The sequence below is a fragment of the Geotrypetes seraphini genome, chromosome 11 (genome assembly GCF_902459505.1).
Source record: "Geotrypetes seraphini chromosome 11, aGeoSer1.1, whole genome shotgun sequence".
Taxonomy (NCBI): Eukaryota; Metazoa; Chordata; class Amphibia; order Gymnophiona; family Dermophiidae; genus Geotrypetes; species Geotrypetes seraphini.
The window spans coordinates 81,470,392-81,484,179 of NC_047094.1; the positions used below are offsets into that span (position 1 = coordinate 81,470,392).

The 13,788-nt window shown below is 45.5% G+C and overlaps 1 protein-coding gene across 9 annotated transcripts in view; it reads left to right on the plus strand.

Annotated features, from left to right (window-relative positions):
* Positions 1 to 13,788, plus strand: part of ZBTB46 (zinc finger and BTB domain containing 46) — a 458,767-nt gene that overhangs the window by 320,305 nt on the left and 124,674 nt on the right. For 7 of the 9 annotated variants that reach the window (XR_004541092.1, XM_033963285.1, XM_033963288.1 and 4 more), the window contains exon 4: positions 9,646 to 9,815. The exons of the other annotated variants lie outside the window; for them this stretch is intronic. Coding sequence is in view for 6 of the 7 variants with exons in the window: in XM_033963285.1 (XP_033819176.1) it covers positions 9,646 to 9,815 (170 nt within the window). In the remaining variant the exon portion in view is untranslated. The remainder of the gene's footprint in view (positions 1 to 9,645; positions 9,816 to 13,788) is intronic. 9 annotated transcript variants of the gene reach the window in all.

Below are 13,788 nucleotides of genomic sequence, written 5' to 3' on the forward strand. Positions count from 1 at the left end.
TCAGCAGCAGGGAGCCACTACTTCTACCAGTTTTTCCCTCTCTGCTTATACAGAGTAAGGGCTATCTACTTCATCCCAACCTGCAGTCTCTACACCTGACAGCTTGGTACCTCTCAACATAATTCCTCTTCAGTTTTCTCAACCTGTAAGAGACATATTAGTGGCTTCTAGAAAGCCTGCCACTAGACAATGCTATCTCCAAAAATGGACTAGATTTTCTATTTGGTGCATTTCTCATGACAAAGAACTTCAAGGTTCCTCCTTATCTTCTGTTCTGGATTATCTTTTGCAGTTATCTACCTCTGGCCTCAAGTCTACATCTATCCAAGTCCATCTCAGTGCAGTTGCTGCTTGCCATCAGCCTACTGAAGGGAAACTCCTCTCTGTTCATCCGGTGGTTTCCAAATTTATGAAAGGACTTTTCAATATCAAACCTCTTCTCAAACCGCCTCCAGTGGTTTGGGATCTCAATATTGTTCTTGCTCAATTGATGAAGCCTCCATTTGAACCAATGTCTACGGCTCATCAACTCCTTGCATAGAGTGTGAAGATTCCAATTGAGACACTCGCAAAGATTCGACTCCTTGCATGGAGTGTGTAGACTCAGCTCGAGACATGGCGGCTTCAGTAGTTTTCCTCAGACCAACTCCTATTGAGGAAATTGCAAAGCTGCCACCTGGTCCTCGGTTCATACATTCACCTCATTATTGTCTGGATGTTTTCTCCAGACGGGATGGCCATTTTGGTCAGAGTATTACAAAATTTATTCTCCTAAGTTGCCAACACTCCCACCATCCCATTCTGGTTATCATGGAGGTCACCCATATGTGAGAATAGGCTGCCTGTTTGTCCTGGGATAAAGCACAGTTACTTACCGTAACAGTTGTTATCCAGGGACAGCAGGCAGCTATTCTCACAACCGACCCACCTCCCCTGGTTGGCTTCTCTGCTAGCTATCTGAACTGAGGAGACTCGCCCTGTGCTGGGCGGGAAGGCACTTGCGCATGCGCGGCACGGCAGACTCAAAACTTCTGAGTTTCTACAAGCAAGTCTGCTTGCGAGGCTGTCCACATCTGGGCTTCGTGGATGACGTCACCAATATGTTGAGAATAGCTGCCTGCTGTCCCTGGATAACAATTGTTACGGTAAGTAACTGTGCTTTCTCTGCTATCGGCGGCTTACTTTGCAGGAATGGCCATTGTTCTGGCAGACTTTCTCATCTAATATCTTCTAGTGGCAACTGTCTCATGAGGCCTTTGGTCTCAGTATTCAGTGTAGAGGTCTCCCGGAGGTGGATTTCATTGCCTCTACCCGAAGTGCTAGGCTTCCTTGGTTCAGCAGAAATAAGGTACAGGCTTATGGGGGAGTGAACAATCTGGCTCTTCCATGGCTTTTGTGATAGTTTCTGTACGGTTTTCCCTCCATACCTTCCGTTGGGTAGATGCAATGCTCCCTTCCCATGGATAGTAGTCTTAGTGGATCCTGTTTGGCCACGCTTTACGTGGGATGCTGCTCTCATGGGGTTGCCAGCAGATGATCCTCTGTGGTTTCCAGCATAGATGGCCTTGCTCCTGCAGGACCCATGGTAAAGGTAGTTCCCTCATTCTTTGATCTTCTGCAGCTTTGGTCCGTGTTAGGTGTGTTTTCAATTCTTCATGTGGTCATTGGGCTTTTAGCCTTCTCAGGCTTCTCTGTCTCCTGTTCTGTCATTTTTTTGCAGGATGGCATGGCCAAAGTGTTTCCATTTGGATTCCAGTGGTGCCCTTTGCTTTTTGTGGGGATGTGGTGGCGCGCTCTTCTTTGGATTCTTAGCCTGATGTGGTTCATTTCCTGAAGAGTGCAGAACTCCTTCGCCCACTTTTGGTGGGACTGTTTGGATTAGAATCTCATCTTAGTTATTGGTGGGTTGCTCTGGATTCCTTTCGGGCCTTTGCTTGCTGCATCATTTGGAGTTGTCACCTTGAGGTCGGTATTTCTCTTGGCCATGGCATGGGCTTGACATCAGTCAGAAACGCATTTTGTTGTCCTTTAGAGCTCAGTGTTTGCGCTTCCCGCTTTCGGGAGTTTCGGTGCAAACGGTTACTTCCTTTCTTAAGCTGGTTTCGGACCTTCATGTCAATCAGTTTCTCTTGCTTTCTTCTTTCAGGGAGGTGGACTGCAAAGCTGTATGTCATTAACTGCATTCGCTCACACTTAGCATGCTACTTTCCTGCTGTCAGTTTCCTGGCACTTTGAGTCATTCAGATCATATTATGGTCTCTGTTCGCAAGACGCGTCAAGAGGTGAGGCAGTGTACAGGGCATCAGTGACCCGCTGGGTCAGAGTGGCTTTTACATCACCTGGTTTATGGGTGAGTACATTTCTGTTGGTGGTTCTCCATGCTTCCTTGTCTAGAGTGGTAGCTACTTCATGGGCTAAGTTCCGGGAGTTTTCTTTGGACGGATGTTGTGGTGCGGCAACATGGTAATCCTCGTACACGTTTTGTAATCGTGTCCATTTGAATGTGGAGGCGCATACAGAGGCATCTAAGGGTGCTTCGGTTATGAAGGAGACAGCGTTCGCTTCCCACCCTGATTAAGGATCTCTTTGCTACATCCCACTGATCTCTGGATTTATCTGCTGCTGTTGCCAAAGAAGGGTTGCTAAGGAAGGAAAAATTATGTTATTGCCTGTTAATTTTCTTTCCTTTAGATGCAGCAGATGAATCCAGAGCTCCGCCCTTTCTTGCTATCTCATGTTAGTTCCCTAGTAGGTTGTTTCGGTTCAGTGTTTTGGTTCATTTCAGTTCACGGAAGTGTGCGATTGGTCATTGTTTCTGGGAAATAAGTTTTTTTTACTTCTGCAGTTTTTTCCTGATGCTTGGGCAGAGAACAATACTAATTGGCCAGGAGGCGTTCCATCCAAGAAGTGCATCTGCAAATCAGTTCTATCTCCACCTGCTGGTAGATGTATGCTATCCCATGTCTCTGGATTCATCTGCTGCGTCTAAAGGAAAGAAAATTAATAGGTAAGAACACAATTCTTCCTTCATGGCAGCTAATCCAGGTCACAAGTGCCTGTGAAAAATCCAAGTAGAAGTAACATTCCATTCTACAGATCCAGGGCAAGCAGTGGTTTCCCCCATATCTTTCTCAATAGCAGACTATGGACTTTTTCCCCCAGGATCTTGTTCAAACTTTTTTTAAACCTGTTATGTTAACTGCTCTTACCACATCACATCTCTGGCAATGCGTTCCAGAGCTTAACTATTCACTGAGTGAAAAAATATTTCTTCCTATTGGTTTAAAAGTATTTCCCTGTAACTTCGAATCCCCTAATTTTTGATGGAATAAAAATTTAATTCAATCATATCTCCCCACAGCTATCTCTTCCAACTTGAATAGCCCTAACCCCTTTATTCTTTAATCATATGAGAGGAGTTCATCTCCTTTATCATCCTGGTTGCTCTTCTTTAAATCTTTTCTAATTCCTTTATATCTTTTTGAGATATGATGACCAGAATTGAATGCAATACTCCAGGAAGGAAGCGGTGGGGCCATTGGATGACCATGGAATAAAGGGAGTACTCCCTTTATTCCAACAAACATCGCCAACAAACTGAACACATTTTTTGCGTCTGTGTTTACCGAAGAGGATATACACAACATACATGAAAGATACTTGGGAGTACTGGTTGACAAGTCAATGAATTTCATTTGCCATTTGGACACCTAGTCTTCCAATTTCTAAGGTCTGCCTGTAGTTTTCACAGTCTGCATGTTTTAGCAACTTTAAAGTTTAGTGTCATCTGCAAATTTAATTACCTGACTCTTCGTTATTTCCAGATCATTTATAAATAAGTTAAATAGCACCGGTCCCAGTACAGTTCCCTGTGGCACTCCACTATTTTTCCTCCTCCACTGAGAAAAATGACCGTTTATCTGTACCCTTTGTTTTCTGTCCGATAACCAGTTGCTAATCCACAACTGAACTTTGTCTCCTATCTCATGACTCTTTAATTTTCTCAGTGAAGCTCTGCAGAGAAACCTTCTGTTTTCAGTGTTTTGATGGGGTGTAAGAGCAGTGTGTGTGTAAACTGTTGGTTTCTATTTTAACATTTAGGATCTATTTTACTAAGGCATTTTTCTCATTGTGTTTGAGGGGGAAAGTTCAGGCCCTTGGAGGTTAATAGAAACCAGTAAATCTGCCACAATGCCTAAGATGTAGAGACAGACTAAACCTTCTGTTGTTTTCTAGTCACTTCTGTGCTTTGTGCATTCTACAATCTGCATGTCCAGTTTCTCAATAGAATTCTAATCTGAATTGGTTAGTGGGTAGAAAAGTTTTCTCCACAAACAGAACTCAAAACCACAAGGTAATATAAATCAGACTAGTCTTTAAGCCCGTTACATTAACGGGTGCTAGAGTAGATGTCTGTCTGTCTGGGTGTTTTCTCCTTGCACGCTGCCTGTCTGTCATTTTTTCTGTTTGTGTCTCTCCCTATGTCCTTAGTGCCCTCAGTGTCTCCTTCCTATGTCCTTAGTGCCCCTTTCTATGTCCATAGTGTCCCTAGTGCCTCCTTTCTATGTCCTTAGTACATCTTCCTATGTCCTTAGTGCCCTCATTACCTCCTTCCTGTGTCCATAATGCCCCCAGTGCCTCTGTACTGTGTCCTTAGTGCCCCAGTGCCAGCGTATTGTGTCCTTAATGCCCCCAGTGCCTCCTTCCTATGTCCTTAGTGCCCCCAGTGCCTCCTTCCTGTGTCCTTATTGCCCCCAGTGCCTCTGTCCTGCTTAGTGCCCTCAGTGCATCCTATGTCCTTAGTGCCCCCAGTGCCTCCTTATGTCCTCCTCATCATCTTCCAGACGTTGTCCCACCCCCGATGCCAGCCTGCCTGCCTCCCATCCCCCTGAACAACATGTTTCCATTTAACCCCCTCCCCTCCGATGCCAGTCTGCCTGCCTGCCTCCCATCCCCCTGAGCAGCATGTTTCCATTGAAAACACCCCCCACCAACCCCCCGATGCCTGCCTGCCTCCCATCCCCCTGAGCAGCATGTTTGCATTGAAACCCCTCCTCCCCCCTCCGATGCCTTCCTGCCTGCCTTCCATACCCCTTCCATTGAACCCCCCACCCCCATGCCAGCCTGCCTGCCTCCCAGCCCCCTGAGCAGCATGTTTCCATGGAAACCACCCCACCCCCCCATGCCAGCCAGCCTGCCTGCCTTCCATTGAAACCCCCATCCCCCCTCCGATGCCAGCCTGCCTGCCTCCCATCCCCCTTCCATTGAACCCCCCCATGCCAGTCTGCCTGCCTGTCTCCCATCCCCCTGAGCAGCATGTTTTTAACCCCCCCCCCTCCTGCCGACCCTACCCGGCACACCAGAAACCCCCATTGACCTTCCCAGCCGACCCTCCCACCGCTACACGGCCGACAAACCTCGCAGCTCCAGCAGCATCCCAGGCACAGTAAACACGCTGCTTCGGCTCTTCTACTGGCCTAATTTCCTCTGCCGCATCCCTGATGATGTCATCAGTTGCGGCAGAGGAAATTAGGCCAGTAGAAGAGCCGAAGCAGCGTGTTTAGTGTGCCTGGGACGCTGCTGGAGCTGCGAGGTTTGTCGGCCATGTAGCGGTGGGAGGGTCAGCTGGGAGGGTCAACGGGGTTTTTTGGTGTAGCAGGTAGGGTCGGCGAGGTGGGAGGAGTTGCGGCATGTTATTGTTGTGCCGGGTAGGGTCGGCGGCAGGGAGGAGGGGGAGTCGCGGTGTGTTACCTGGCCGGTCCTTCAACGCGCACATGCGCACTCTGCCGGCCACATCCTGACGGTGTCAGGTCAAAACCGCAGAAGACAAAGGCGCGCGCCAAAGAAAATAACTGTTTTTAGGGGCTCCGACAGGGGTGTGTGGGTGGGGAACCCCTCCACTTTACTTTATACATATCGCGCCGCGTTGTGGGGGCGTTGTAGGGGGTTTGGTGGGTTGTAACCCCCCACATTTTACTGAAAACTTCATTTTTTCCCTAAAAACAGGGAAAAAGTTAAGTTTACAGTATAATGAGGGGGGTTACAAACCCCCAAACCACCCACAACGCCGCTGCGATCTGTATTAAGTAAAGTGGGGGGGCTCCCCAACAAAACCCCCCGTCGGAGCCCCTAAAAACTGTCATTTTCTTCGGCGCGCACCTCCATCTTGCGCTCAGTTGTCGGCGCGCGCCTTTGTCTTCCACGGTTTTGTCTATGAACCCATCCTGACAGATCAGATATCAGGGAACACGGGATAAGAGTGCGCATGCGCGCTTAGCATATTATTATTATAGATTACTAATTTGTGTTCTTCAGGCCAGCTAAAAAATATATGCATTGAATTGGACATACATTTTGTGAAAGTACATTTAGTAGATTTTTGGTGGTCATTGAAACTGACTTGCTAGAAACTCAAGTTGTCCATTTGCATACACTGGATCTCCGCCAGTATATCCAGATTATATCATGTATGTTCATTGTAATAGTCCTGAATACCTAATTTGCTAGGTGTGCTTCCAGGAGAGGTTTGAGAAGCATTGGCCTGGATCATGAGTATTTCACATTGATTGTCAGTCAGCCATTAGAATAACCAGTTGTGCTGGAGAATATTTATAGAGATTTCTTCATAATTTGAAGAACAGTAAATTTTTCAAGCTTATGCTTGTTTTATCTAGTTTTAATAGTACTTTAATTAGATTTTCACTACCTACATAAATTGAGTGTATTTTTTCTTGTTGGGCTTGAATGTCTTAACAAGAAACAGGAAGAAACCTCCATACCTATATGTATACCAGAAAAGTAGAGGGGGCATGAGGGGAGAGAAACAACCAGGAGATAACACCAAGGTTCTAAGTTTTGCTTAATAAGTGCTCTTTGGCAATTTCCTTAAGCCTATATTTACATCAGCTTTTCAGACCTATGTAATCTGTATCAGCAAATCGGTTGGAAGTTTCTTCATTTCGTGTCATACATCATGAAGACTATCAAAACTCTAATTTTCTATATTATAAACCCAAAAATCTGGAATATATATTACTTGTCACTTTAAGATTAGGAATTTAGAGATTTTTAAGAAGGCCTTGAAAATAGGGTTTCAGTGGGCTTTTGAAATCAGTGGTTAAAGAACTACTATAAAGAGGTCTTAAATTGACTTTTTAAAAAAAATGGTTATCAATGCATCTATTGTGTTATATAGATATTGTATACTTTATTCGTGATCCACTAAGATTGTAGATTATGTGGAATATACATTTTCAAATTTACTGATTGTGGAAGTGACCCAACATGACCAGGTTTCAACATAAATGTCTGTATCGGAAGTCCCACAGATTCCAAAATTTAGGTACTAATAGAATGCAGACTACACAACACTGTTTTCTTTTCACTTTCAAAACCAGCAAAAGGCTCCTCCTAAAACCACACCTTTACATTGCTGGAATAAAAGCACATTTAGGTTCTGTGAAGAATAAGCACCATTCCAAAATGAAACTGCTTTCTCATTTCATTTTAGAAGTGTTTATCTGTCAGAGAACCTAAGCATGCTTTCATTCCAGATCTCAGTGCTATGTAGTAGAGAATGACACGGTGAATGTTAACCACGGCTAGCTGTGGGTAACCCGCCGAAACATGGACAAAAAATTGGTTGCTGCGGGGATGGGCAGAAGGCCATTCACCGCCCCATGGAGTAGTGAATGGCATTGTCCCTGCAGTTAACTGAGGATCGTGTGGTCCAGCAGCCTCCTTCCTCCAAGTCATGGTCTGGGCATCTCCCTCTCTCCTTTCGTTCCCCAGCTTACTTTACTTTAAATCTTAACAAGCCACCGGAGTCTTGAAGTGTCATGTGGTTGCTGGAAAGTCCTCTTCTGACGCAACTTCCGGTTTCATCAGAGGAGGACTTTCCGGCAGCCACACGTAACTTCAAGGCTCCAGCAGAGCTAGAGAGAGAGCCGAGAGGTTCGGGGTTTGGCTTCTGTGCTGGGCTCGATGGACGACTGGAGCAGAAGCAGGGCGGTGAGTGCAGTTCGGCATACTGGAGCCGGCCTAGGGCTGGCCATGGCTCCTGGATCACTCTGTTCAGCAGGTGATGAGCGTCAAAGAACGGCCTCTGGCTGTACACCCGCTCATCAAGCTCCTCTTCCTGCGCCAGCGAGCGCAGCAGATGCAAATTCTTCATCTTGACAGAAACTTCAGAGGGCTACACAGTCATGGGGGACGAAGAGGGTTTTAAAGGTATTATGCACACACATGCATATTTTGGTAGGCTGACTTGGTGATTTGGTGGCAAGTGCTGTGCAAAGGATCTGGATTTGGTACCTGGTATAAGGACTCTGCTTCATGGATTGGCTGGGGCTGGGAAAGCCATAGAGGCAGCTCATATAGTGCTTTTAAGCTTGGGAACCTTAGAAACCTAGCAAATATCAGGATACAAAAGGGAAATGGGTAGCTGGTTGTAAGAAAGGTTTGGACAATTTCCTGGAGGAAAAGTCCATAGTCTGTTATTGAGAAAGACATGGGGGAAGCCACTTCATGCCCTGGATCAGTAGCATGGAATTTTGCTACTCTTTGGGTTCTGGAATCTTGATACTCTTTTAGATTCTGGAATCTTGCTACTCTTTGGGGATTCTGCATGGAATGTTGTTACTCCTTCGAGCCAGGCACTAGGGAACTGGATAGGCCACTGTGAGAACGGGCTAATGGGCTTGATGGACCATTGGTCTGACCCAGTAAGGCTATTATGTTCTTAAAATTAAAGTAAGCCAGCAAAGCTAAGGGGAAGGAAAGGAGGGAGCTGCTGGACAGTGGCAGATGGGCAGGAGCAAGGGACGGGGGCTGCTGGACCAGGCAAAGGGGGGTGGAGAGGAACAGACGCTGTACACTTTGAGGAATATATGTGGAGGCAGTGACGGGGATCGAGCTCACAGTGACAGGATGGGGATAAATTTTTTCCCCGTGTCATTCTCTACTCTGTAGTTTACATTCTACCTATCATTTTGGAATCTGTGAGATCCTGATGCAGGCATTTATGCTGAAACCAGATTGTTTTGGGTCACTTAACTCCAAGATTTTGTATTATGAATTTCCTGGTTGTCTTTCTCCTTTTGGCCATGCCAAGCCATTGTTCCTGAATTGAATGTTTTTCCTATTTTTTCTGCCAAGAAATCTGGGAGAATGAGGGCAAAGGTCTTCTTTATCTTTTCTGCCCAGTGTATGTATGCTCTATGTAAATAACTAATTCATTTAACTAAGGTCTGTTTTTAGTGTTTATTCTTAGTAAAAAGTGATAACACCAAATGGTTTTCTTGTAAATTACTATAGCTATGCAATGTGTTCTGTTGTTTTTCCTGCCTCCCCCCCCCCCCCCCTTCTTGCTACCATTTAGCCCTCCTGTCTTATACTGTGTTTTGTCTTTTTAGTGATTGCTGGGAGATGTAGATCTGCCTACCCACTCATAACTGGTATTTTGAGTGGGGACATGATTAAAACATTGGCATGCTTATTCTGCAGGGTTCTCTCCCACTGACAGAAGATAAGCTGCAGATACCCATTCATGGCCTTACAGTTCCTTTTTTAATTAAAAAAAAAACCAAACAAAAAAACAGCTGGTGCTAGTTTACGTGGGTGAGACTCGTTTCCTGTGTTCCCCAGGGCCTGGCACCAACTTGAATTGTCCATGGGGTGAATTTGATTTCAAACTAGAAGCACCATCTTCTCTACTGCCTACATCACAACTTATCATCCAGAGCCCTGTTGGGGGGATTCCTTCTGGTGGTGATTCACCAGAAATATCAACAAAAGATATGCCATCCTCAACTCAGGTAAGAGTCCTGGTGTGCATTTCTGTTTCTATTCCTAAAATAGAATTGGAGGAGCTGAACAGTTGCTTGCAACATTCAACTAATTATAATTGCCTAACTGTAGAAATAACAGTGATATTGCTGTTTTCCTCCATGGATGTGTGCCACTTAGAAAAGTATTTGGCTTACAGTGTGCACAATGTTCTGTGCATGGAGACTGAGTCTTTGTAGTTTGTAGTGCTGGATTGGCCATAGTATACTATGTTTCTTATCTTTTATAGTGTAAAGGTAGCCCCTGGCCACCTATGGTACCCTATGGCTGGTTATGTGCATAGGAGGCAGGCCAGAAGAACACTAGCAGGTAAAAAGAGGGTAACTAGGACAAATAAAAATTCCCCTTTTAATAGTACATTCAGGGTTCTGGAACACTAATTCCCAGAGCTATATGTATAGAGGTAAGCAGCTGCTTAGAGAAATTTTCTACTAGCTCCCACAAAACTATTAACCAGAGAGAGACAAAATGTTTCTCTTTATTCCCAACTTCTCACTTACTCTTTTCACACCAACTTCTTTCTGTCTCTTTTCTACACTGTTTCTCAGGCAAAGAAACCCCTCTGAATCTTTCAAAACAGCCAGTAGTAGCTCTCTGCTCTTGGCAGTGGGAGAAGTCTATATAATGTATAGACCAGGTGTGCCCACACTTTTTGGGCTTGCGAGCTACTTTTAAAATGACCAAGTCAAAATGATCTACCAACAATAAAATTTTTAAAAAAGCACACTGTACGCAGAGAAAATGTTAATTATCATTTATATTCCAGGGTTTTTTCAAAGATGACTCTATGCAATGTCACCTCGGTAACAACCATACAAAAATAGACAAATATACCCCCTCCCATTTTACTAAACCGCGATAGCAGTTTTTAGCGCAGGGAGCTGCTCTTGACGCTCATAGGCTCCATGCGCTAAAAAACTCCATTGCGGTTTAGTAAAAGGGAGCTATAGTGCAAAATATAGACAGCGGATATAAATTCTCAAAACGGACACTTTTTGATCACTAAATTGAAAATAAAATCATTTTTCCTACCTTGTTGTTTGGTGATTCCTGTATGCTTCCTCTCCTCCAGACCTCATTCTCTCCCCCAACTTTTTTTTTTTCTTTCTCCCTGCCCCCTTCTTTCTTTCTTTCTTTCTGTCTCCCTGCCTCCCTTTCTTTCCCTTCTTTCCCTTCTTTCTTTGTCTCCTTGCCCCCCCTTATTTCTATCTCCCTGCCTGCCCCCTTTCTTTCTCCCTGCCCTTCCCCAAGCCACTAGGTTTGTCGCCGCCGCCGCCATCGGGGACAGGACCCCAAGCCACTGCCGCCCCAAGCTCTCCCTGTAGAAGTGTTGCACTGACCAGCATTATGCTCACCAATGTCAATTCTGACTTCGGAGAGGAGTTCCTGGCCAGCCAGGCAGCGATTGGCTGGCCCAGAACTTCCTCTCCGACATCAGAATTGACGTAGGGGAGCGAAATGCTGGTTGGTCCGATGATTCTGGAGGGGTGGTGGTGGGGGATGTCAGGGAGAGGAAGGCTGATTGCCCGGTAGATCGGGAGAGCAACATGAGTCTATCACGGAGCCTGGGATGGGCTCTGCAATCGACTCGCATTGCCTTCCCGATCGACGTATTGGGCACCCCTGGTATAGACAGTGTCCCTATTGCTATGACATCAGAAGCCTGTTTACTGAATTTCTACATTTTGAAAGATGCAGTGAACACAGACATCCTCCTTCTCACATTCTCCCCTTGCCACAATTGGATGGGTCCACCTGTATGGTAATCTCAATTGCTACCTAATACAGCAGTGTCCTCCTGACCAGCCAGTTGAACATATTTACTCAGGCAATCAGGAAATGTCAACCAATCACTCTTTGCAGAAATTTGTATAGACTAATTAGAAGTGGTACCAAATTCATCATAACAAGTTTTGTGACAGGCTTATGAGTCTTGTCTGATCTGCATACCACTACAGCATCATCAGCATACTGACCAGATGGGAAGAATAACCTGAATCACAGTTACCAGATGCTAGGGTTCACCTTGGGGATTAGCACCCAAGAAAAGGATCTGGGTGTCATTGTAGACGATGTATAAGATGAATACGATGTATACGATGAAATCTTCCACCCAATGTACGGCGGTGGCCAAAAAAGCAAATAGGATTCTAGGAATTATTAAAAAAGGGATGGTTAACAAGACTAAGAATGTTATGATAAGAACATAAGATTTGCCACTGCTGGGTCAGACCAGTGGTCCATCGTGCCCAGCAGTCCGTTCATGCGATGGCCCCTAGGTCAAAGACAACTGCTCTAAATGAGTCCAGCCTCACCTGCGTACATTCCAGTTCAGTAGGAACTTGTCTAACTTTGTCTTGAATCCCTAGAGGGTATTTCCCCTACAACAGATTCTGGAAGAGCGTTCCAGTTTTCCACCACTCTCTGGGTGAAGAAGAACTTCCTTATGTTTGTACGGAATCTATCCCCTTTTAACTTTAGAGAGTGCCCTCTCGTTCTCCTTACCTTGGAGAGGGTGAACAACCTGTCCTTATCTACTAAGTCTATTCCCTTCAGTATCTTGAATGTTTCGATCATGTCCCCTCTGAGTCACCTCTTTTCAAGGGAGAAGAGGCTCAGTTTCTCTAATCTCGTTGTACGGCAACTCCTCCAGCCCCTTACCCATTTTAGTCACTCTTCTCTGGACCCTTTCGAGTAGTACCGTGTCCTCCTTCATGTATGGCGACCAGTGCTGGACGCAGTAATCCAGCTGAGGGCGCACCATGGCCCATTAGATCAGCATGATAGCCTTCTCTGGTCTGTTCGTGATCCCCTTCTTAATCATTCCCCTGTTTGCTCCATGGTGCGACCCTCATCTGGAATATTGCGTTCAATTCTGGTCTCCTTATGTCAAGAAAGTTATAGTGGCACTAGAAAAGGTTCAAAGAAGAGCAACCAAGTTGGTAAAGGGGCTGGAACTCCTCTTGTATGAGGAAAGACTAAAACGGTTAGGGCTCTTCAGCTTGGAAAAGAGACGACTGAAGCGAGATATGATTGAAGTCTATAAAATCCTGAGGAGTAGGACGGGTACAAGTGGATCACAGGCGAGACAGACCGAAAGGGACACAAGAGGGAAGGAAATGCAAGAAAGGAACAGGTCGCAAAATCATGTGTATGTACACAAATGCAAGGAGCCTAGGAATAAGATGGGTGAATTAGAAGCTGTGGCACATTAAGATAACGTTGACATCATCGGCATCACGGAAACATGGTGGACTGAGGAAAACTTCTGGGACACTGTGCTACTGGGATACAAACTATACAGCAGAGACAAAGTAGTTCAAAAAGGTGGGGGCATTGAGGGAGTTGAATCTACTGGAGAGAGCATGCAACAACCGACGGATAAGTTAGAGTCTCTATGGGTCAAAATTTCAGGAACAAATGGACTGGAAACGAAGATCAGCATCTACTACCGACCCCCAGGGCAGTCCGAAGAAATTGATGGAGAAATGACGAATGAGATTAAGCGCAACTGCAAGAGAGGCAACGCAGTTATGGGCGACTTCAGCTATCCAATGTTAGACTGGAACAATGGACAATACTCGGACTGGAAAAGCGTTACTAGTGGGGTGCCGCAGGGCTCGGTGCTTGGACCCGTGCTCTTCAACATCTTTATAAATGATCTGGACATTGGCACGACAAGTGAGGTGATTAAATTTGCGGACGATACAAAGTTATTCATAGTAGTGAAGACACAGGGGGATTGTGAAGATCTGCAGCATGACATTATCAGGCTCGAGAAATGGGCATCGACATGGCAAATGAGGTTCAATGTGGATAAGTATAAAGTGATGCATGTTGGTAACAAAAATCTCATACACGAATACAGGATGTCCGGGGCAGTACTTGGAGACACCTCCCAGGAAAGAGACTTGGGAGTTCTGATCGACAAGTCAATGAAGC